This window comes from Pieris rapae, chromosome 12, assembly GCF_905147795.1.
Source record: "Pieris rapae chromosome 12, ilPieRapa1.1, whole genome shotgun sequence".
Classification (NCBI taxonomy): Eukaryota; Metazoa; Arthropoda; class Insecta; order Lepidoptera; family Pieridae; genus Pieris; species Pieris rapae.
In genome coordinates, this window is record NC_059520.1 from 3,041,325 (window position 1) to 3,063,638 (window position 22,314).

General features: G+C 32.0%; 1 protein-coding gene across 2 annotated transcripts in view; it reads left to right on the plus strand.

Moving 5' to 3' along the window:
* Nucleotides 1-22,314, plus strand: part of LOC110994652 (protocadherin Fat 4) — a 37,820-nt gene that overhangs the window by 9,022 nt on the left and 6,484 nt on the right. Inside the window, exons 11-28 of one of the 2 annotated variants that reach the window (XM_022261443.2) lie at nt 442-747; nt 1,205-1,384; nt 1,702-1,833; nt 1,907-2,224; nt 2,330-2,656; nt 2,762-3,088; nt 3,194-3,373; nt 3,534-3,662; nt 3,740-4,057; nt 4,455-4,628; nt 4,818-4,958; nt 5,196-5,507; nt 6,541-6,720; nt 7,567-7,686; nt 8,044-8,196; nt 8,871-9,017; nt 17,650-17,780; nt 18,203-18,703. In XM_022261443.2, coding sequence (XP_022117135.2) covers nt 442-747; nt 1,205-1,384; nt 1,702-1,833; nt 1,907-2,224; nt 2,330-2,656; nt 2,762-3,088; nt 3,194-3,373; nt 3,534-3,662; nt 3,740-4,057; nt 4,455-4,628; nt 4,818-4,958; nt 5,196-5,507; nt 6,541-6,720; nt 7,567-7,686; nt 8,044-8,196; nt 8,871-9,017; nt 17,650-17,780; nt 18,203-18,703 — 4,076 coding nt within the window. The remainder of the gene's footprint in view (nt 1-441; nt 748-1,204; nt 1,385-1,701; nt 1,834-1,906; nt 2,225-2,329; nt 2,657-2,761; nt 3,089-3,193; nt 3,374-3,533; nt 3,663-3,739; nt 4,058-4,454; nt 4,629-4,817; nt 4,959-5,195; nt 5,508-6,540; nt 6,721-7,566; nt 7,687-8,043; nt 8,197-8,870; nt 9,018-17,649; nt 17,781-18,202; nt 18,704-22,314) is intronic. The other variant, XM_045630527.1, reaches the window with a different exon arrangement.

Sequence of the window (22,314 nt, forward strand, 5' to 3'; positions counted from 1 at the left end):
TCACATTATAAAGAAAATATAGTTTTTAATAGTGACTCATTTCTTATCTTAAACGTATCAATGCTAATATAAACATTATCATCATTTTAACGGGCTTACGTTTCTGTTAAAAACACTTATTAACAAAACTTTTCTTTGAATTACTCTGATGATTTTACATTTCCGTGTAAATTTTAATACCTTTAATCGTTATATAAATAGGGTTGAATCTCACGGTTGGATATTATTTTTGCATTGTTTATCTTCCCTTAGTGTGTTGTAGCAGTAAGTATGACATTTCATCGCTGGGTCAAGTCGAATATCGGAGATAGCAATCATCAGCAGTATTCTTGATGGTTGCATGCCTGGAATACTTAAGGATAACCTAGAAGTTATCTCAATTTCACTGGAGCTAGATTTTATAGTACCGGAAAATCAAAATAAGAAGAATTTTCCTTTCAGAATATTACAATTACTTCACATACTCTACGAGGGAAAATGTTATATCTATTTTGGCGAGTGAAGAATTACATGAAAATTTAGGCAACGAAGACAATATAATATTAAACGTACGAGCAGAAAGAGTTAATGCAATTCCTGTTACAACGTCCATTGTAATAAGCATAGTTAAGAAAGAAATAATACAACCTGTTTTCGAAAAACCTTATTATAAGGGGATTTACACAGAAAATGTTGGATTGCAATTTAACGATGTTATTAAATTAACATCTGGGCTTGATGTTACTGTTACCTTTGATTTACAAGGCGGTAAGTTTTTATAAATATAAATAACACATAAATAAAAACCAATTTTATATGTATATACTTTAGTAATAAAATATCAGTTATATTTTAACTAATCCTCATCCATTACAGACAAGAATTCTTTGAGGGCAGATTTATTTTTGTTTGTTGATACAAATATTATTATTCTTATGTATGAGTGTCTGGATCTTGTTAAATAATAAATATAGTATTGTCTTTTATTAACATAGCTTTTACACATTTAAAGAAAACACTTTTTTACCGGATTGAAGCTATGACGGTGACTGAAGACAAAAGGTGTTGAATGTCAAAAAAAAAGTATCACAGCATATATAAAATAGCTTCAATCAGGTAAAAAAGTGTTTTCTTTAAATAAAAAATATATTGTATCCAATGTAGGCTACTTTGAATAAACAATAAGATAGCATTTAAGGTCACCTTTTATGTATGTTTCTTGCAGAACACTCGAAATGGTTTTATATTACTGAAAATGAAGATTCAGTTATATTACATCCAAATACAACAAATTCCATACCGAATGACTTTATAGTAAATAATAAACAAATTGTTTTAACAATTATTGCGAATAAACCAGAGGCGACTCCAGGAAGAACTGTTATCGTAATTGAACTTAATGCAGGTATTATTGAGAATTAAATACTGTAAAAGTTAAGCACAGTTTTATCTAATATTAATCATAATATTATAATCAGTAATAATAATAGCGCCTTTTACATCCGATATTTCTATTATCTTATACAATCCTAGATAATATCAGTGTGTCCTTCTTTGGCAAATGACCTGATAATCTGGTGCATCCACCTTCTAAACTTTGTTACTCTTTTGTGTTTATTGTAACTTGGACACTAGTTTAATACTTCTCGTTCCATTTGTTGCCACTAAAGTTTATTTATTTCATCTGTATAGTGCGATATAATTAAACATTACGTTTTACAGAAAATAAAGACAGCTCGCTATCTTTTGAAAGGGTATATTATGTAGGATCTTTAGATAAAAACAAAATCACTTTGGATACCATTAACTTACGGGGCAATCTTGATGAACCATACTCGGTTACATTACATGGTGGTAAGTTGATTTGAAAATCTATGTAAATGAAAGTTTTATTATATAAAGAATTGTAATGTCATAATAATTTTAGATTTGGCCAACTATTTTAGTACATCTACACAAGGTGATGGACTAGGAATTATCCTTGAGGAAGATTTGCCAGAAGATGGGCTTCCAGATAATAATATAATTACTTTAGAAATAAGAGCAACACGAAATACTACTATTGCTCAAGCAACAGTGATTTTAAAGATTATAAAAGAAATTGATGACAAACCAACTATCAAACCAATCCATTTTAACCGTGTCTATTATACCGGCCAATATTCTACTAATGGGTTGAGTTTTCCCGACATCATTTCGCTTTCCGTGGGTTTTGATGATACTGTAGAGTTCGAATTAGTCGGAGGTATGCATTTTTAACACCTTATTCTCTTTAAAGTGGTTTAAAACTTATTCAAAATTCTTAATATTAATACTAACAGAGGTACCTAAACAAATATTTTGCTTTCAGAATCATCTCAATGGTTCTACATAACTCAAGATGAAAATTCAGTAAGGTTATACGAAAACTCAACAAACACATTACCCAACGAAGTAGTAGAAAGCAACAATCAAATTGTTTTTACTATTTTGGCAAAAAAACCTGGAGTCCTTTCTGCAGAAGCCGCCGTATTAATAGAATTCATAAAAGAACTTGATGACACACCAACCATCAAACCAATCCGTTTTAACCGTGCCTACTACACTGGCCAATATTCTATTGATGGATTGAGTTTTCCTGACATCATTTCGCTTTCAGTTGGTTTTGATGATACTGTAGAGTTTGAATTAGTCGGAGGTATGCATTTTTAACACCTTATTTTCTTTGCAGTGATTTAAAACGTTTAGAAATTTCTTAATATTATTATCAAAACTGATACCCAAGCAAATATTTTGCTTTCAGAATCATCCCAATGGTTCTACATAACTCAAGATGAAAATTCAGTAAGGTTATACGAAAACTCAACAAATACATTACCCAATGAAGTAGTAGAAAACAACAATCAAATTATGTTTACTATTATGGCAAAAAAACCTGGAGTCCTTTCTGCAGAAGCTGCCGTATTAATAGAATTTATAAAAGAACTTGATGACACACCAACCATCAAACCAATCCGTTTTAACCGTGCCTACTATACTGGCCAATATTCTATTGATGGATTGAGTTTTCCTGACATCATTTCGCTTTCAGGTGGTTTTGATGATACTGTAGAGTTTAAATTAGTCGGAGGTATGCATTTTTAACAACTTATTCTCTTTACAGTGATTTAAAACTTATTCAAAATTCTTAATATTAATAGTAACAGAGGTACCTAAACAAATGTTTTGCTTTCAGAATCATCTCAATGGTTCTACATAACTCAAGATGAAAACTCAGTAAGATTATACGAAAACTCAACAAATACATTACCCAACCAAATAGTAGAAAGCAACAATCAAATTGTGTTTACAGTTTTGGCAATAAAGCCTGGAGCCCTTTCTGCAGAAGCAGCTATATTTATAGAAATTATACCGGGTATGTACTATGCAAGTTTAGGCTTAGAATGCCTAAGCCTAAACTAACAATGATGTGTTTAATTTAACTCTTTATTAGGAATTAGGAATATCTGAGAGTGACTGTGTTTACATTTACATTTGATTATATGTTATTGACTATAATTTATACATTTTTCCAGAATCCTCCGAGAACTTACGCTTTGACCGAGCTTACTATGTCGGATCTTTAAATAAAAGTGGTATAACTTTGGAAGCTATAAGTCTAATCGGCAACTACGATGATACACATTCTGTTACTTTGCATGGAAGTAAGTATGAATCACGTATGAAAAATGTGAAAGAAGCGAGCACCAACCATTAACCTCTTTCGTTTATTTATTTTAAGATTACGCAAATTACTTTTCTATAACACCTCAAAGGCCTGTATTTGAAATTGTTCTTCAGCGGGAGGTTTCTGAAGATCTACTCAATAACGATTTTATAACCCTTGAGATACGAGTTTCGAAAAATGATGTTATCACTGCGAGAGCGACAACAATACTAAGAATAATAAAAGATAATGACCCTCCGGTTATAAATGGAATTCAATTTGATCGAGTATACTATGTTGGGAGATATACATCAGAAAATGTATTTACGTTTGAAGACACGATATCCCTTGCTGAGGGATACGACAAAACTGTTACATATTCTTTATACGGAGGTAAACAAAAGAGATTATTATTATTATTGATATTTTTAAATGCTTAGTTGAATTTATTTGAAGTAAACTCATGAATTGCCATAGATGTGGCTGGTTTTACTTGTTACCTTTCCATAACACAAACAAGAAAGTGGGTATAAGCTTTCGATATAGCTATATAGGTTGTTTAATTAACAAAAAAATTATATCGTAAAATTAAGAAGGCTCATTAAGTAAATCATGTAAAAGTGGAAATATAGTAATATTGAGTATATAAATAATAATCAGTGTTCTCCAAATAGCTTATGTGTGTAAGAACCCCTGAACCCTGGGTCAGGCTTTTAAAAGCCATTGAATTATTAACCTTAGACATATCTACAATAACTATGGTTTTAGCCAAGTGACCCATACTTTTCAGATCAGTCTACATGGTTTGAATTAGTTCCAACAGGAAGTTCTGCTAAGATGATATTATCTCGGCAAGTACCATCTGACGTGGTTAGTAGTAATTCACAGTTAATTTTTGAGGTCCATGCCAATAGAGCTAGCGATACAGCATCCGCAAGATCAACTATTATCATTGCTATTGAAGGTACTATTACTAACAAACTTAAAAATTTCTTGGCGATTTTATGTTTATGTTATATATTTTTTATAAAATGATCCTGGTTTGGTCAAATATGTTTTAAACAATATTATTTAAATGGTATTTTTTATTAAAGACTGTACTTTAAAAGATTTTATTAGCAAAGCAAAAAAAACAAATGGCATATTTTTTCAGATGTTGATGATGGATCTTCTCCTATCATGAAGTTCGACCGACAGGCATACGTTGGTACCATAAACCAGAGTGTCATATTCTTGGACCCAATAGTTTTAGCCGAAGGCTACAACGACGAAGTCACATTTAGTTTAATAGGAGGTATGGCAAATAATTACCTGAAATGTCCAATTTCTGTAAGAGCCCTCTGGAATGTAGGATCCGCCACTGGGTGACGCCACTTAATGTCCGATTAGTAAACGACTGATTAAAGCTTAAGTGACTGTTAAATCAATCTGAAGAAGTATTGTAATATTGTTTACAGTTTGGTAATTGTTAGTAAAAAGATTTAGTCTGCTAATAGATTTAATAATTTCAAAATTTTCCAAACACTTTCAGAACTTAATGGCTATTTCAGTACACCGAATGAGCGAAATGTGCTAACCTTGACTCTTCTACGACCAATACCAGAAGAAAATATTCCTATTAATAGACTTATAACAATGGACATCCAAGCAATATCGGAATATACAACCGCGCGTGCTGCGATAGTTTTAAAAATCGTTCAAAATCAAGAATCAGTGAAAAGTCTTAGCTTTGATAAACCATATTACTCGGGATCTTATGCAGGAGCTTCTGAATTTAGCTTTGACTTCATAATTCGACTAGAATCAGGCTTTGATGAAACAATCCAATTTAAATTGGAGGGAGGTACGTATCATGAATTAGAAAGAATTAAATTCTTTGGGGATGCTGATTTCTTGTATTAGCGATCTACTTTATCTGAATTCCGTATAATATATCCGTCCAATACTTGTATAATACATTAAATAGGCTACTTAATATCTACCCGCTCAATAGTCTACAATCTAACAGTACGATTAAAGGACTGGCTTATGAACACGCTATACAGTGTTAGGGATGCTTCTGAGGCCTAGTAAGGTAAACTTTATTCATTCACAGACCGACTCACACATTCGCACAACACTCTCACTCATGCACTCAGGTGTGTTGATCTTAGTTGAAAAATGAAAAATAAATAAAAGATGTAATTAAATCACATACAAATATATTTTCAGGATTTTATAATTAAGCTTGTTATGGATGAGCTGAGAACCCTGACACAGGTATTTTTACTTAAAAGGTTCCCAAATTTTACACATTTCAATGCATATGTACTTAAAATGAATAAACACCTTTTTATTTTTTATTATCAAAAAATATAGCATAATCATTATACAATAGTAGAAAAACTTAATAAATAACAATATTTTAGGAATGGGCGTCTGATTTCTGATCCATGATGAGTTATGTTTAATCTTATAGGCAAATAGATCAGCCTTCTGTGTCTGACGCACGCCCTTAACTTTTTGAGCCTAGAACAAGCCGGTTTTCTCACGATATATTCCTTCACCGAGCGAATGTTAAATGAGCACATAAAAAGAAAGTCCATTGATGCAAAGCGACAGATTGCAACGACGACCTCAGGGATCAGTATCGCACGCTGAAGACACTTGACGACAAGATTATATTCCCATTCCCTTTTTTTCTGTATCTTTCCATTTTTCTAATCAATAAAGCCGCTAATATTAACATAAGACCGTTTGTAACTTTCTTTGCTTTTTTACTAACTATTTAGTTATATTGTAAGTATATTTATACCAAATAAAAATAATTAACATTACATAATGTATGTACACTTTTGCGTCTATTACTTATCTTAACCCATAATAATTCATTTCAGACGACTCAACTTGGTTTAGACTGCGGCAATCTGGAAACTCCGCTGACTTAGAACTGAGTTCCTCCATTCCTGAAAGTATAATAAACAATGTCAATCAACTGGTTTTCGTTGTATACGCACAAAGAGTGGGCTCTGAAGTGGTTCTTACCCGATCGGTTATCATAATAGCCGTAACAAACGGTAAATATATATATGCTTTTAAGATAAATTTACAATAATGCAGAAGTTAAAGTGGAATCTAATCCCACAGCGGAAAATGGCTTGATTCAATCCCTAAAAAACATATATTGAAAAACATTAAGTTCTCGTAAACCAACGATTTCAACTCTCTGTAAATCTATATCAAAGATGAACACATATTTACAAAACAATATATAGTTTATTTTTCTAATCATAACTCTATGCGTACTTGAGTAAAATCTACTTGAGACACCTTGATTTGTAACTAGATAAAGTTAAGAAAAAAATATGTGTTCCAAGGTTTAAATGTAATAAAATTATCTGACAACTCTTAAACTGCTGATCTTCAAATAAATTTAAGTATTTTTGCAACATCTATTAGATGCCTAACATGATCAATAAATTGTATAAAATAAAATAAATGCGTTTATTTTGGAACATAAGATCATTGGCAATTGGCAAAACCGATTGGCAACCCTACTCATCGGCAAAGAAGACAGAGGGTGTAGACCGAGAGAAAAAGCCGGCGTAAAAAACTCTCGGTACTCTTTTAAAAAAGGAAATCATCACGCTATACTACAATATTTATAAACCGTTTAATATTATTAATTCAGGCATTATAATTTCATAGATATACATATTTGTGTTTAACGTTATCAAAACGTATGTATTGTAATCTTATCTATCGATAAACAACATAGACAAAGAGAATTCAGTTATTCATTGAATGGTATCTGAAACAATAATATGAATTAAATAAAGATTGTGGTTTACGTCTTATCCCTCAATATAAGTATTAAGATGAAATAACATCAATACATTCTCTTACTCAAACTGTGTTTTCAGATCCGATAACAGATGTGAAATTCGACAAAGTTTTGTATTTAGGACGCGTGGAAAATAATGCTGTGGTCCATGAAGTGATAACTGTCGTGGAATTTAGCGGAAATGTTCAAGTTTCAGGGGGTAAGTTAATTACGTAATATATTATGTCTAATACGAAACTTTTTTTCAGTCGCTACCGGTAGATCAAACACCAATATTATTTTCACTAAAATATTGATTCTGAGAATTTAATTTATTCATTCGGTATGGGGTCATGGCGCTATAAGGCTTTTTAGGGAAATTTCAAAAAGACTAGCCGACATCACTGGAGACCGAAGAGCTGGCAGCTTACTTGGACAAAGAATTAGTCTAGCTATTCAAAGGGTACGCTGCCAGTATCTTCGGAACCTTGCCTAAAGGGACTCCTTTTAATTATATATTACAGTTATTACATTTTAAGGTTAGTTCTTATATTCGTATTTATGTTTCTGTTCTCAGAATATAGCCATCTATTCAGAGCAGCTATCACCAATGGAGTCGTCACTATAACGCTTTCTGCTACTAGTGTACCATCAACACTTTCGTATGTCGCCTTGAAACTGATAGTTGATGAAGCAAATGCTGTACTTCTTCTAGATATATATGAATCAGGTAAATTATTACATTTATTAAAGTATTAACTTTTCATTTGTCAAGATTTATATCGAGAGAAAATAACGTCTATGGTGAAAGGACGATGAAGTATTTACTACCGCGGCTAATAAATGGTCTACCCGCACAGTTATTACATAGAATATTTTTGTTAAACAACATAAAAACGTAACAATAAGTTGATGAATAACTTTTATATGCATTTGTCACAACTGACAAGCCTGCTATTGTTACATTAATACAAACCATCCTAGTTTTCGAATGTAATATACCTTGATTTAGATAGTATTATTCAATAAAAAAAAGAAAAAATAATAAGAATTTCGATAGAAGTATGCAATTATAAAAAGTATCGAAAATGACTCAAGACAGAAACTGTACAATAACATATTGATAAAATCAATCATCATTAATATTCAAATTGGCCTGAATTAAATTAAGAATCACAGATATATATCTAACACAATAGTGTCAGTAATTAAATCAGTTTTAATATGTAAATGAAATAGATAATTTAATAAGTTTTATAATTAATTGCAGTTTGAGTATTTCAAGGTCTGTTTAAAAATATCATTTTGTATATATTAAATATTGTTTTTATATAAATATTATTTACAATTTAAAGATATTTTTAGGACTGGTATCATAAATAAACTTATATTATATTTTTTAAGATACTCCTGTGGATCCACCTTCTCTATCATTCAGCTCTTCATCCTACATACTAGAAGCCAACGAAGGTTCTACAGGAGAGGTGGGTCGAGTATCCGCAATTGCTAGTAATGGGGAGAATGTCATCTACTCTTTGGAGATAGAAAATGGTATGTATTCACTTTTGACGAGTCACTTTATTTTTTGTGCTAACCCGCTAGTTAGGAGAACCAGCTGCCAGCCGAAGTCTTTCTTTAAAATCTGTTTGAGGACCCCGTTTGTAGATTACAGAGGATAAAGGTTTTGCCTGGATGTTGTGAACATACTCTTGTCAAAGACCATTTAAGTATAAAAGAAACACAAGGCGTTTATAATGTTTGATTTTTTATATGAAAATAGTCGACCCGGAAAACTATAATGTTTGATTCTGATTTTTACAATAAGCCTGGCTTTGTTTTATACCTAGATTGTTTGATATGCTGTCCTTAGTGAACACAAAATACATTTTATTTTGATAAGCAATATCAATACTTTTAAATAACTGACATTATTCTACATTTTTTTTTAAATATAAAATTCGTCTTTCTTCGAATAAAACATAAAAGTAATTCAATGGCATTATAACCATTTAAGGTCTGACCTCAGATTTCTGTATCTGTTTCATTTGTTAATCTAATAGGCAAATAGATGAGATTAAGTCAGTCGGATACATTAAATTAAAATCAGTCCAGCCGTTCTCGAGTTTTAAGTGTACAAACACGACTTTTATAAAGATTAATGACCATCTTCATTTATGCGACTCCAAGCTCTCACAGCAACTCATGGACATAATAAGAAAAGGTTTTATATATTTCTTTTGATTTTAAATTCTTTAATTAAATAAACGATTAATCTATAGAAAATATTACAAACGGATACCACCCACAGATAAAAATGCTTTATCTAATAAAAGTCAGGTAAAAGGTAAACTGGTACCAGATACGTGTGTCATCACATTGCATACAAATGTATGTATTAGATAATAGCGTGGTAAGGCTTGTTTGCATAATTTTCTAGATGTACTGTCGTAGGAAGATTAAAGTTGTAATTCAGTTGGAATTATGAGGAATGCGAAGCGAGTAGGATTTCTAGAGGACTCGTAATTTGCCATATTCAGGGCCTAATCTAATGTTCTCTTAGGAGGAATAATACGTAAAATCATGATAAGTAAAGAAATATAATAATAGTGATAATTTGTAAGGAAAATTTAAGAGCTTCGAGGGCGAATATTATCTGTGTTAGGATTATCACATGATAAATAGACGATAATATTTACATATGACACTAATACATATTATATGACTAAGACCATACAGAAAACCAAAACAGATTACATAGATAAACAATATATTATGTATATGAAACAGAAAACAAGCAAGTACATTAAAATACAAAGATACAAAAAAAACTGAAATTTAACATTTGAAATAATAAATAATACATACAATTTAAATTACTCCTGGAACAATATCAGAGTCTTCCCGTTTCTTCAAGTACTTCTTGACATCTATTTTTTGAGGTGGAAAAGATTAATATCCTGATAATCGATGTCATAGTTCGATAAACCCCAAAACATTGGCGAATTATGCAGGTAATTGCTGCTGCTTAGTCTGCTCCTGAGATGCCTTTTCATCACTTTCGTTTTGTAGACAGAAGCTTTGTAAGGTCGAATGAGGATTTTGCCTTCTTAACTGACACCTCAAAAACCTGCCAAAGGTTCTGTGTATCGTTCACAATCATGACAAAAAAGTACGTTGATACAAATCAAATCAAAAAGCATTTATTAATATAGGTAGCATAATGTACACTTATGAACGTCAAATAAAAGAAATATACATAACTGAAATGATTCTAATTTTACATTCACTGCCAGTTCTCAAATCAAGGGCGTAGAACGGAAGAGAAGAACTGGCAATAAACTCTCCTCAAGTTTGAATTGTCTTAAAATGTACTTACATTCTTTCCGCCTCTTTCTCTCTGCAACTTTAAATTATCGAGTGTTGGACGCCAATGCGTTCGAATTAACGCGTCAGTCTATATATAGCAATGATTTTCGTTCAAATTACCAATTGCATAAAATGTATTGATTTACCTCGAAAAACAAAGAGATTCTGTAGGGAAATCATGATAACTTTGAATTATTGGAGAGGTTCGAATTATCACAGGTTTGAATTAACGTGAGTCGACTGTACTAACATTTTATTCACTCATACCTAAATTTTAGAAAATTATGTCTCATATCTCGCGGAGAAATTAAAATGACAATTTTGGGCTGTAGATAATAATAAATCTATAAGTATTGTTACTCTTAATGTACGTTTGCTATTGTTATTTCTTTTACTTCCTGAACTTTAAGTTTTTAAAAGTACTTTGATAATTTTGGGTTGTATGTATCAAATCAAATCAAATCAAAATTCATTTATTCAATAAAATCACATGATCTCTTTGAATAGTCAACCCCGGGCATTTTTTTAAGGTCTTAAGTTATCTAATATAATAGTTACAGTTAAATTAAATAGTTGAAGCAATTTACTTTTAATTCCAAGCTTAGGTTTAAAGACATTTATTCTCATAATAGACATTAGTCACTTACATGAGAACATTTATATGCTAACGTTACAATTTGAAAAAAAAAAGAAACTTGGTAGAACTTGGATGAACTTTCATTTCCGTAGATTGGGATCACTCAATAGATGGTCTTTTTATCTTAATTTAAATATTGCTAGTCTGCCTGCACTTTTTATATTTTGTGGGAGTCTATTATACCGCAGTACTCCCCCAACGCTCAATGTTTTTTTTGTCGTAATTGGTTCTATACTTAGGTAGGATTAAATTATAAGGGCGTCGTGAACTGCGCTTTTTAATTTGATTTATTTTAGTGATATGTTAGTGTGTACGTAGTCATTTAAAATTTTGTAGATTAATAAGCTACATATAATGTATATATGTCGGGTTACATCAAAATAAATTGCACTGCTTTGGTTGCACAGAGATTTTCTGAAATTGTCTACATAAATACGTTTGGAATTTCCCAAAAGGATCTCTCCTAGAGTTTTACAGATAACGAATTTATTCCAGTACAGATCGTGTCTCATCCGGATATAGTAAACATGGTACGTCTGAAATTGGCCAAGTCCATATACTTTGTTGAATATAGTTAAAAAACTGGACATAACAGATACACTAAAAATTATATATTTAACTCCAAATCAGATGGTAAAAAAAATAATATGAAATAACATAATAAAAAACGAAAAATTTACACAAAAAATGTGAATATATTTTACATGAACTAAAACATTTCGTATTCCTTTAAACGATATCTTTCAAGCAGTAACATTTATCTTCTAAACCTACACAAATCGGGTAGGAATCCGCACATTACAAGTAATATAAATTCTACCCGCCTCTCGACGTTCATGATTTTTTAATATGAAGATTTCTTAGTGATGATTCAACCTTTAAGACTGAATAACGTCTAAAACATATCGTTGCATTTTTACCAAAAAAAGTTTTTTTTTGCTTGAAGTCTAGTTTTGTCTAAGACTTAATCTGGTGTAATTCATATTAGGAGCGTAATAATACATGCTTGTTTAGTGATGGATGTTCTCTACTTAGTAATGGCTTACTTATCCTACTAATATGGTACGGCATAATATTAAAACACTGGACAATAGTTTATTCTTCGCAACTGCTGAAGAGAAATTTGTATAAAAAAGACGATTCTTTTGTCTCTTTATAGACAGACTGGCCGACCGTTCTGGCTTCGCACGGGTGGACATTTATTTTTAAACAGTTTTTGTAGACATTGATGTGTTCTTCAATATTAATCAGCATTGAAGTGGTGAAAGAATATTTAAAAGTTTCAGTTTCAGTAAATCCAGTATTCATTGAGCTAATTTGTTACATACAAATCTTTCCTCTTTATAATATTATATATTTTATTTTTGACATCATGGAAGATATTTATGTAATCGACCACCATTATTTACCTTTGTTTTCTACTTTACTTTATCTGATATCACGTTAGGTGCTGGTATTATCTTGGTTCTGTTAAAACAGTAATATTTTCTTTTATATTGATAGATGATCAGGACAGCTCATAAAATAGGTTTGTGAGGTAAACAAACCAACGCGCCCTCTTTCCTTCAGATTTTTAAAAGCAAGGAGTCTTTATAGCGTGGGCGAGTTTTTAGACCTAAAACTTCTCAACAACTATAAATTACTTGCTTTGAGACTTATTGAAAATTTATGTGACATTTGCATGCCTATTTTAAATGGCAGATGGTGCGTACTTAATCGATCTAAATGTACCACTTTGTTTGTAAATAAACTTATAATAATGTATAATAATTTTAAATTTAGAAAATAATGATCTGAAAAATCGTCAGATTCATCATAGTAATAACAGACATGATTTCATTAATAATTTCCTTGACGTACGTTAGTGTCTGTGTGTCTACGCACCTGATTTTTTTATATGTGAAATTGTTTATATATGTTGTACATGTAAAAATTCAAAATTATTATTATTTATTCCGTTGGCACTCTGTGACCCAAATTTAGCCTTGCTTTCGACACTAGAGACCGTCGAATTCACCGATAGCATGTTGACAGTCATCCACTTGAGGCTTGTGTGCTATTTGAATTATATAATATTCATAACAAGTACAGGCTGGTGTAGCAACTATACATAACTAGTATCTCAATTAACTTAAGCCAAATATCGCCCAATATAAAAATGTATACTAGAGAAAATGATAGGGTTACATTCTCAGTCGAGACTTAGTGCTAAGTAGTCGATTCGTCGACAGGTCACGTAGCCGTCTTCTAGTTCTTTCTACAGTTCACATCACGGTTTCAGGCCACCCTATTCTTTGCTCAGATAGAGATAATAATAATAATAATAATTGATTTATTTTTCTCCCTTAAACATTAACAGATATGGCACGTACCATAGGTTTCTTTAATTAATCAGTATTGATTATATGATATTTTGCGTTGTTTAAAGTTTAAGAAAAATCTAGCTTAATCATTAAAATTAATTTATTTTTATGTCAAATGCAGATAAAAGTCGTCTATGCCGCCTAAAACATACACATAAAATCAATTTTAATTTGCTTGTCAATCACTATGTTGTATATGCATTTAATCTCCGGTGAAGCAATAAATTATAGGTTTACGTAAGATAAAAAAGGAAACCAACGACTTTAATCAACAGACAATAATATTTTCTAAAAACTTTAACAAAATAAAATGTCACTCGATTGTCAAAACAAAAGAATATTACCTACTTATTCGCTGTTTAAACTACCCGGAACTTTTTAACTCGCCTTATGTTGAGCGGTGTTGGCCTAGTGGCTTCAGCAAGCGACTCTCATACCTGAGGTCGTAGGTTCGATCCCGGGCTGTGCAACAATGGACTTTATTTCTAAGTGCGCATTTAACATTAGCTCGAACGGTGAAGGAAAACGTCGTGAGGAAACCGACATGTCTTAGACCTAAAAAGTCGACGACGTGTGTTAGGCACTGGAGGCTGATCACCTACTTGCCTTTTAGTTTTAAAAATGATCATGAAACAGATTTAGAAATTTGAGGTCAGGACCTAAAGAGGTTGTAGAGCGACAGATTCATTTTTTTTTTATGTTGAGCATTAGGTAAAGGTAGGTTGCGGTGCCCCGCCTCCTCTCTACGGTTCAATGTTAGGTTCCTCATATTGTATGTATCTTCTGTAATGTAATCAATTGTGTCAAAAAGAACAATAAATTATTCTATTAACGAACATATATTTTATAACCAACGGTTACGAAATAAAAATATTATTACTTACCGCACCTACCCTACATTCAGTACTAAACCATGCGTACTGATTGTGTTAAATAATTGCAAATAATAATTATCGTCCTCAGACATTTTGTTGAAGTCTTCTCAGCCGTTCATCGGGAACAAAAAACGAACACGCGAACAAAACCGCGGGTCACATTTTATCATAATGACACACCTCGAATACATAATGCATGTCAATTACAAAAGATGAAAAGATTTATTGAATCTAGATAAATTTAATGATATCACCGACTCGTAAGGTAGTGGCAAGACATTTTTGAATAATTTTATTACGTTTCCTTCAATTGTTAATGTCGCATTGGAATCTTTTATTACGCAATTTTATTATCAACTTCGCGCGAATTACAGACTATACAAATAAAAACTACGCAGTGTAAATGATGCCTCAACTAAAAAGTTTCTTTAAAATTACAATAGATTTATAATTATATAACTAGATCCTATTACAAATTCGCAAACCTTTCAAAAGTAACCGCAAGAGGTCGTAGGTTCGATCCCCGGCTCGCATATAATTATTTTCCTAATGAATATAAATATTGTTAATTCTATTTTAAATAAGTAAGTTTGGAGTTTCTTACTCATTTTATACACGAAACTACCATTTGGCAGGGGCAACTAGAATCATCTTTATATTTTATTTACCTTTCCAACGTGCCATTTTAGGTGGTCCAATGGGAATAAATGATTTTATTTGATTTGATTTGCTGTGTCCCGGTTTGTTATTTATATTTAAGATTCGTTCAAACGGTGAAAGAAAACATCGTGCGGAGACTGGGCTTGCCTTAGATTCAATAAATCGACGGCGTGTATCAGACGCAGATGGCTGATCACCTACTTGCCTACTTGATTGATAATGAAACAGATACAGAAATCTGAGGCTCATACTAGGTGTACTCACTAAGTCTTATCAGATTTCAAGGCTTTTATAAATATGTTTTAACCTATAATAAAGTAACTAAATATTGATTTCCCTAATCTTAGTATATATGTATAAACTAACTAAGCCTATATCGTTTGTAATATGAAATTAATATCCTAGTTATTGCTATTGTGTTTATAACAATACAATTATATTGAATACACGTATTTGCGCCGATCACGCATTTAGATTATGAAATTAATTCTGTCTGTTCATATAATATTAAAGTTATTGTTCCTAATATGATAGTAAATATAAAGTTTACATTATGGTAAAGGAAAAAAGTCCTGTTTCAGAGACAGACGGTTCTTAACTTTAAAGAACCCATTAAATATTTTTGATACAGTTTGATAAATAATGTTGGCAGTGCAGTGTTGCTCTAAACGTGGGCCTCTCAACTTATGGGTTCGAATCACGGCAACAAAGAGTTTCATATGTTCATTAAAGGCTGAAAACCTCGTAAAGGTAAACCAGCTTGCTTTGACCCAAGATCTTAGAGGTTGTAGCGCCACGGGGTTTTTAAGTCACGTAATTGATATTGTATATATATCGAAGTAGTAAATGCTGATTGAGGATAGTATGTTCACGACGTATAAAGCATGGGACAACTTGAGCTTTCTCCACAATAAAAAAACTCCATCAGCCCTTCGTCTTGTCCTTGTATTTCTGTACATGAGTATTTATTTCTTCAAGGCAAGGTAATCAGGTAGGCCTCGGTGATCCCGTGGACTTATTGGGTCTATTCACGATACTTTTCAACACCGTACGAGCGAGTGAGAAATGCGCATAGACCATTAATTGTGCATAGACGGGCTTCGGACCTTTGACCTCAGAGATGAGTTTCTCAATACTGCTGAAGTGCCTCTGAAAAATTAATTATATAGACAAGAAATCTCTGTTCAGAACAGTTCAAGTCCTCTGCGCTCTTAATTAATTTGATTTCATTTGAATACATATTAAAATTTATAATTAAAAATTTGTTTATGAGTTCTATTCTTTATAATCCTTGTTTATAGATATCATAAGTTATTATAATAGTTCTGGTTGCAAATATCAAAACCGTGATTTCGTCTATTATATTTTTATAACATAGCCAAGTTTCATTTAATAGATAATTTTATGTTTAAGATGTAAAATGACTTTAGATGCATCGCTATATTAAGAATAACAATTATTATATATTACTTATAAAGTGATACCAAATGCAATGCTGTGTGATGACTGGTTCACTACTACTACTGTCAATCACTGGAACTCTGCATTTTCTATTAGCAATACCAATATCGCTGTTTTTATAAGCAAATTGCATTTAATTCTCTCAAAATATTGTCACTTAAACTTAATATTTGATAAAATGATGATTCTTTGATGAAATAATTTATGTATAGGCACCGGCTTTTTCCCTTCTACCTGCCCCTTTACACCACAGCTCATAAATTTCTTATTCAATTTATGAATCGTTTCGTGTGTTGTCGTCATTTTTGTAATTAATTTATCTTAATATATATATTTCTTGTGTGCGTGTGTATGTGACTGAACCCCTCCTAAACTACTGGACCGATTTAGACGAAATTTTTTGTGTGTGTTCAAGGGGATCTGGGAATGGTTTAGATTCACAATTTTGTCCGCTGGACAATGTTTTTTTAATTAATTTTCAATTTATTAGTTGTTGTTGATTTTGGAATGTTTTACATTGGATCCGACAGACCATCGCAGTGTCAAATTTTAAATAATATTCGAATTTTAATTTTAGTCTGTCCCGAAATTAAAGACGTGTAGACAGGACAACGTCTGTCGGATCCGCTAGTATTGTATATAAATAAAGCAAATTCTCAATTTAAAATTTAGACGGCAGACGGAAGACAAAACAAATATGCTAACGTCCAATTAAGCCAAACAACCTCCAATAAAAAATCATGTAAAAAATTAAATTATATTTTAAATTTAGAACTTTAAATTTTATTTGAATTTAACCAGAAATTTAATGATATTTTCAGAACACTTAAAGCAACGACTTACAGTCAATAACAATGGAGAGATACATCTATCAGCTTCAGCTAATCTTGGTGTATACAGTTTCAAAGCAACAGCCCGAACAAGAATTTCACAAGTCTCTGCTTCTGCAGCGGTAAGTGGAATATCCTTAGTTGGTCACTTTTCATCTCCGGTAAAGTCCGTATTTGCCTATAGGATAATGACGTCATGACTTTTTTTATAGAACAGGGGGCAAACGTCTGTGTTTGTTTCATAATCAATTGTTTTTTTATAATAAACAAGTAGGTGTAGTAGCTTTCGGTGCCAGTCGCACACATCATGATGTTTACCTCGCCGTACGAGCGAATTTCAAATAAATATGATAGGCAAGAAATTAATTAGTACACAACCGGGTTTCGAACCTATGAGCCCAGGATGAGAGTCTCACTCCAAAGCCACTAGGTCATCACTGATCCAAAACAAAATTATACTATTAATAAAACCGAAATTAATGAAACAAATGAAGACTCGATAATTGTTTAATAAGAAATAAGATGTTCACAAATGATATTACAGGTTCAGCTGACAATCGCCGAACTTGGAACCACATTTAATTTACCACCTCTACTCGTCCTAGAACGTGATGAGGAAGAACCACACTTAAACCTAGTACCTCTAGACCGTACGAAGTATCCGAACTGCGAATACAGTCTTTCAAATAAATGGCCACTTGACCAAAATTGGCTTTACGTGAATTCAGAAGGCTTACACACACGTTCTATAGACAGAGAACACGACTCTATTGCCTTCATGCCTGTTTCTCAAATTCAGGTGGAACTGAACTTAAATTGTAATAAACGAAGCAAGCGTTCTAACGTTGATACTCTAGACTATGGTTCCAATAAATGGATTCTCACGGATAGTATCTCCTATAACCCTAGTAGGACATTGGTGAATCTAATAGTTAGGGATATAAATGATAATGCTCCGAAATTTGAAGCCGATTCCGTGACAGTTGGATACCCAAGCGGTGACTTAGCAGAAATTGTGTTACCAAGAGCATTAGCCGAGCTAAAAGTAAGTACTAATTATAAAAAAATTATTATCATAATAAGGTAGGTATATATTGCATATATCATTTTTTAGTTCATTACAATTTCAATAGCTATCAGTTAAGGATGACAAAGTTCTACATTATTGTCTTATAAAAATAAATCAGTGGCGCTATAACCTCTTTAGGTCCTGGCCTCAGATTTCTGAATCTGTATCATGATCATTTTTTAATCTAATAGGCAAGTAGGTGATCAGCCTCCAGTGCCTGACACACGTCGTCGACTTTTTGGGTCTAAGACATTTTGCCTCACGATGTTTTCCTTCACCGTTCGAGCAAATGTTTAATACGCACATAGAAAGAAACTCCATTGGTGCACAGCCGGGCATCAAACCTGCGACCTCAGGTATTTGAGTCGCACGCTGAAGCCACTAGGCCAACACTTCACATTGTCTTCACATTGTCTTATAGAAGAGATAAATTGATGATCAAAGAACTTCCTATTTCACAATTACGAATAAAATAAACTTATGTCTTTTTCTGGCAAATTGTGACTACGCTGTGACGGAAAGAGATAGGTGAGTATTTGAATTGAAAGAATTAGTATGAACTTGAAAAGGAACTATTTTAGAACTGAAAATGATTTTAGGCTCGTTTTTCTAGTGGTAGATTAAATGGAAATTGAAGACATATTCTCCTACTACGGTATATAAAATCTCATTAATATATTTGAAGAAAGAAAATACATTTAAGTATCGATTATTTAAAGATTATGTTTATTCACTTGCAAAGTGGCATATGAAGGACAAATTTCCAAAAGAATTTCAAGTTTAAAAAAAAAAGTGGGTCGTTGGAAATACGAAGAAATTAAAACTTCCAAACTTTTGCTTTATTCAAACAATGCCACGGCCCACAAAACTGAATTGTGATTCAGCATGTATCTCCATGCAACCTGTTTTTGTAACCTGTCTTTTTTAAATTGAAATGATTACATGTCTATTTTTATGTGTCTTATCTATATAGGATTGTAGCCGTAGAAAAAAGCAATCAAAAAGTCGCTTTTGACCGAAATTTTGACCTTTTCTTTGCATTAATTTCATGCTTTTAGCTTTGAACATTCCGGATTTTATACAAGTGTTCATTCATCATTCGCCCCTTTGTGGAGTTAAAAATCCTTTTTGCGGTTGTTACTATCCACTGTCAAAACGTCTAGTTTTTAGTTTTCAACCGAGCATATTTTCTATTAACTGAATCCGTGATAAAAATGAAAACTTAAAGTGCACACAAATACCAGCTGCCCACTGAAGTATTTCCGAACCAATTCCACTTAGGGTCCTTCAAGAAAAGAGCGTACAAATTCTTAAAAGGCCGGCAACGCACTCGCGAGCCCTCTAGCATCGAGAGTGTCCATGGGCGGCGGTGTCACTTTACATTAGGTGAGCCTCCTGCCCGTTTGCCCCCTGTTCTATAAAAAAAAAACAGATATATCAATATCATGTATTTAACGAACTTAATATACACTTGTGAGCAAAAGAATAATCCATTTAAATTTACATGTCTCAAATCAAGAACGGACAAGAACTGTCAATACACTTACTCTTTAATATGGTAATTTCTTTACAAAATGTTTGTAAGTACTAACGACCTCATAACTTGCTATTTTTTTTTAATTAAAAAACAAACAAGGCACGGTGAAGGAGCAAGCGCCTACATTGCTGTGAACAACACGCAAACACGCAGTGAAAATAATTATTGTATTTAAATTGATCCAACTCACCACAAATAGCAATCGCTATACAATCCTTAACACTGTCATTATCACTTAATATCACATAATTTTTGTATCACACATTTTTACCTATGCTGTGTAGTGCAGGCAATAATAAATAAACATATTCCATGTTATTTGGGACAGGACTAAATGATTGCATCTTACATGCAACTCGTAAATAAAAGAGTAGGTGGTTAGAAAGAGTAGCAGTTGAATTAGGGGACGTTCAAATACCACGTAAGCAGATTTACTGCAATTTATCCCCCCTCTTCCCCCACCCCCAAAAAAAGTAAGCAAAGCTTTCAAAAATAATAATACATAAACGTATTAATTTTTTGTATGAATTCTTGGTAAAGCATTTTGTTTTCAAGCATACACAATGTGTGGGTAATATGTGTAAATAACTAAATGATTACTGTTGACATAATCACGGAAAACGAAAATCAAAGACTCCCTTTAGTGTTTACGTAATACTTGAACGGCCCTTATGTTTGATTCCCGCCAGCACTATAAAAATATGACTAAACAGAAAGCGAAAAGGATAACTACATACTATTCTCAATTTTATGTTAAATTGTCAGAGGAGTACTTCAAAACGTTTAGATGTATAGGCACTGCTGCTTCAGTAATGTCTTTCCCATAGTTATTTGGTGTAAATTTCACGAATTTGGAACCGGAACAATCGTTCATTAGCATTTTCAATCAGAGCGAAAGCCCTCGGGGCGTGACCGCTTTGAGAAAGGATTTCTTGTGGCTTCTTACAATATCTCTTGTTTAAAGTAATGTATACTTTTATGTAAGCAAAATTAAATTAAATGAATCATGTACGAATTTAAACTGAAGAATATTACAAAAATCAAATTCACTTTGATTGATTTAAAATTATATTGACGTCAAAAAATGTAATATTACTGCCAGTAAAAGTAACTTTAAGATCCTATCCATATTTACATCATATTCTAGTATGTAACGAACTTGACTTGTAACGAATTCATTATCAAATAAGTTCAAATTTCTTTGCAACAATCATTTGCATTCTACAGCAGATTTATATAAATTTCAAAGTTAATTATGTATACTAAAATGTAATAAAATTAAAATTTTGTCGTGACTCACCTCAATGGCACGGCGTCTTAAAATTCTATCTACATCCTTATAGCATGATTTATTGAGTAAACAAACACTTATCAATTGAAGTCTAAAAATATTTTGTTTTTCTCACTGCATATGGTTTTGACAAGTATATATTTGAAAAACACTTAGATAATATTACATCAGTGCTATAACTGATTAGGACACAGCGAACATTGTCGTCCGATTCTTTTTAGGATTATTTAATGTTGAAATTGTGCTCTTTATCTCGCCTCATAACAAAACACCTAAAATTTTCATACAGCCGAAATAAAAATGTTTTTTTTTTAATTATATTTTTCATTACAATTATGCTGAAAATTTTTCTCATGTTGAATAATGATACCTCCAAAAATTCTCAAATTTCGAACAGCTGAAAGAAAATGTTTGAAACATTTTTGCTTTTTTTGACTATGATTATGTTGAATAATTTGTCTAAAATTAAAAAATCGAAAAGCCGATGTTAAAGGCTTAAAACATTATATTTTATTACTACTCGGTTTAAAAACATCTTGGGCGTCCCATGGTCGTCTAATTAATAACAAGCAGCATGTCTTGTCTTCTCGTCACGTCAAACGGCTGATTTTTTTTAAATAGCTTTTTACGTGTACAATTTGTTAATCTGTGCAATTATTTGCGTGCTTAAATGCAATTGTTTCCATTCTTGGCCTCATTGGTTTATTCATAAAAGTAACACATTGTAAACTTATGAAGGTCAATTAGAGAAATAAATAT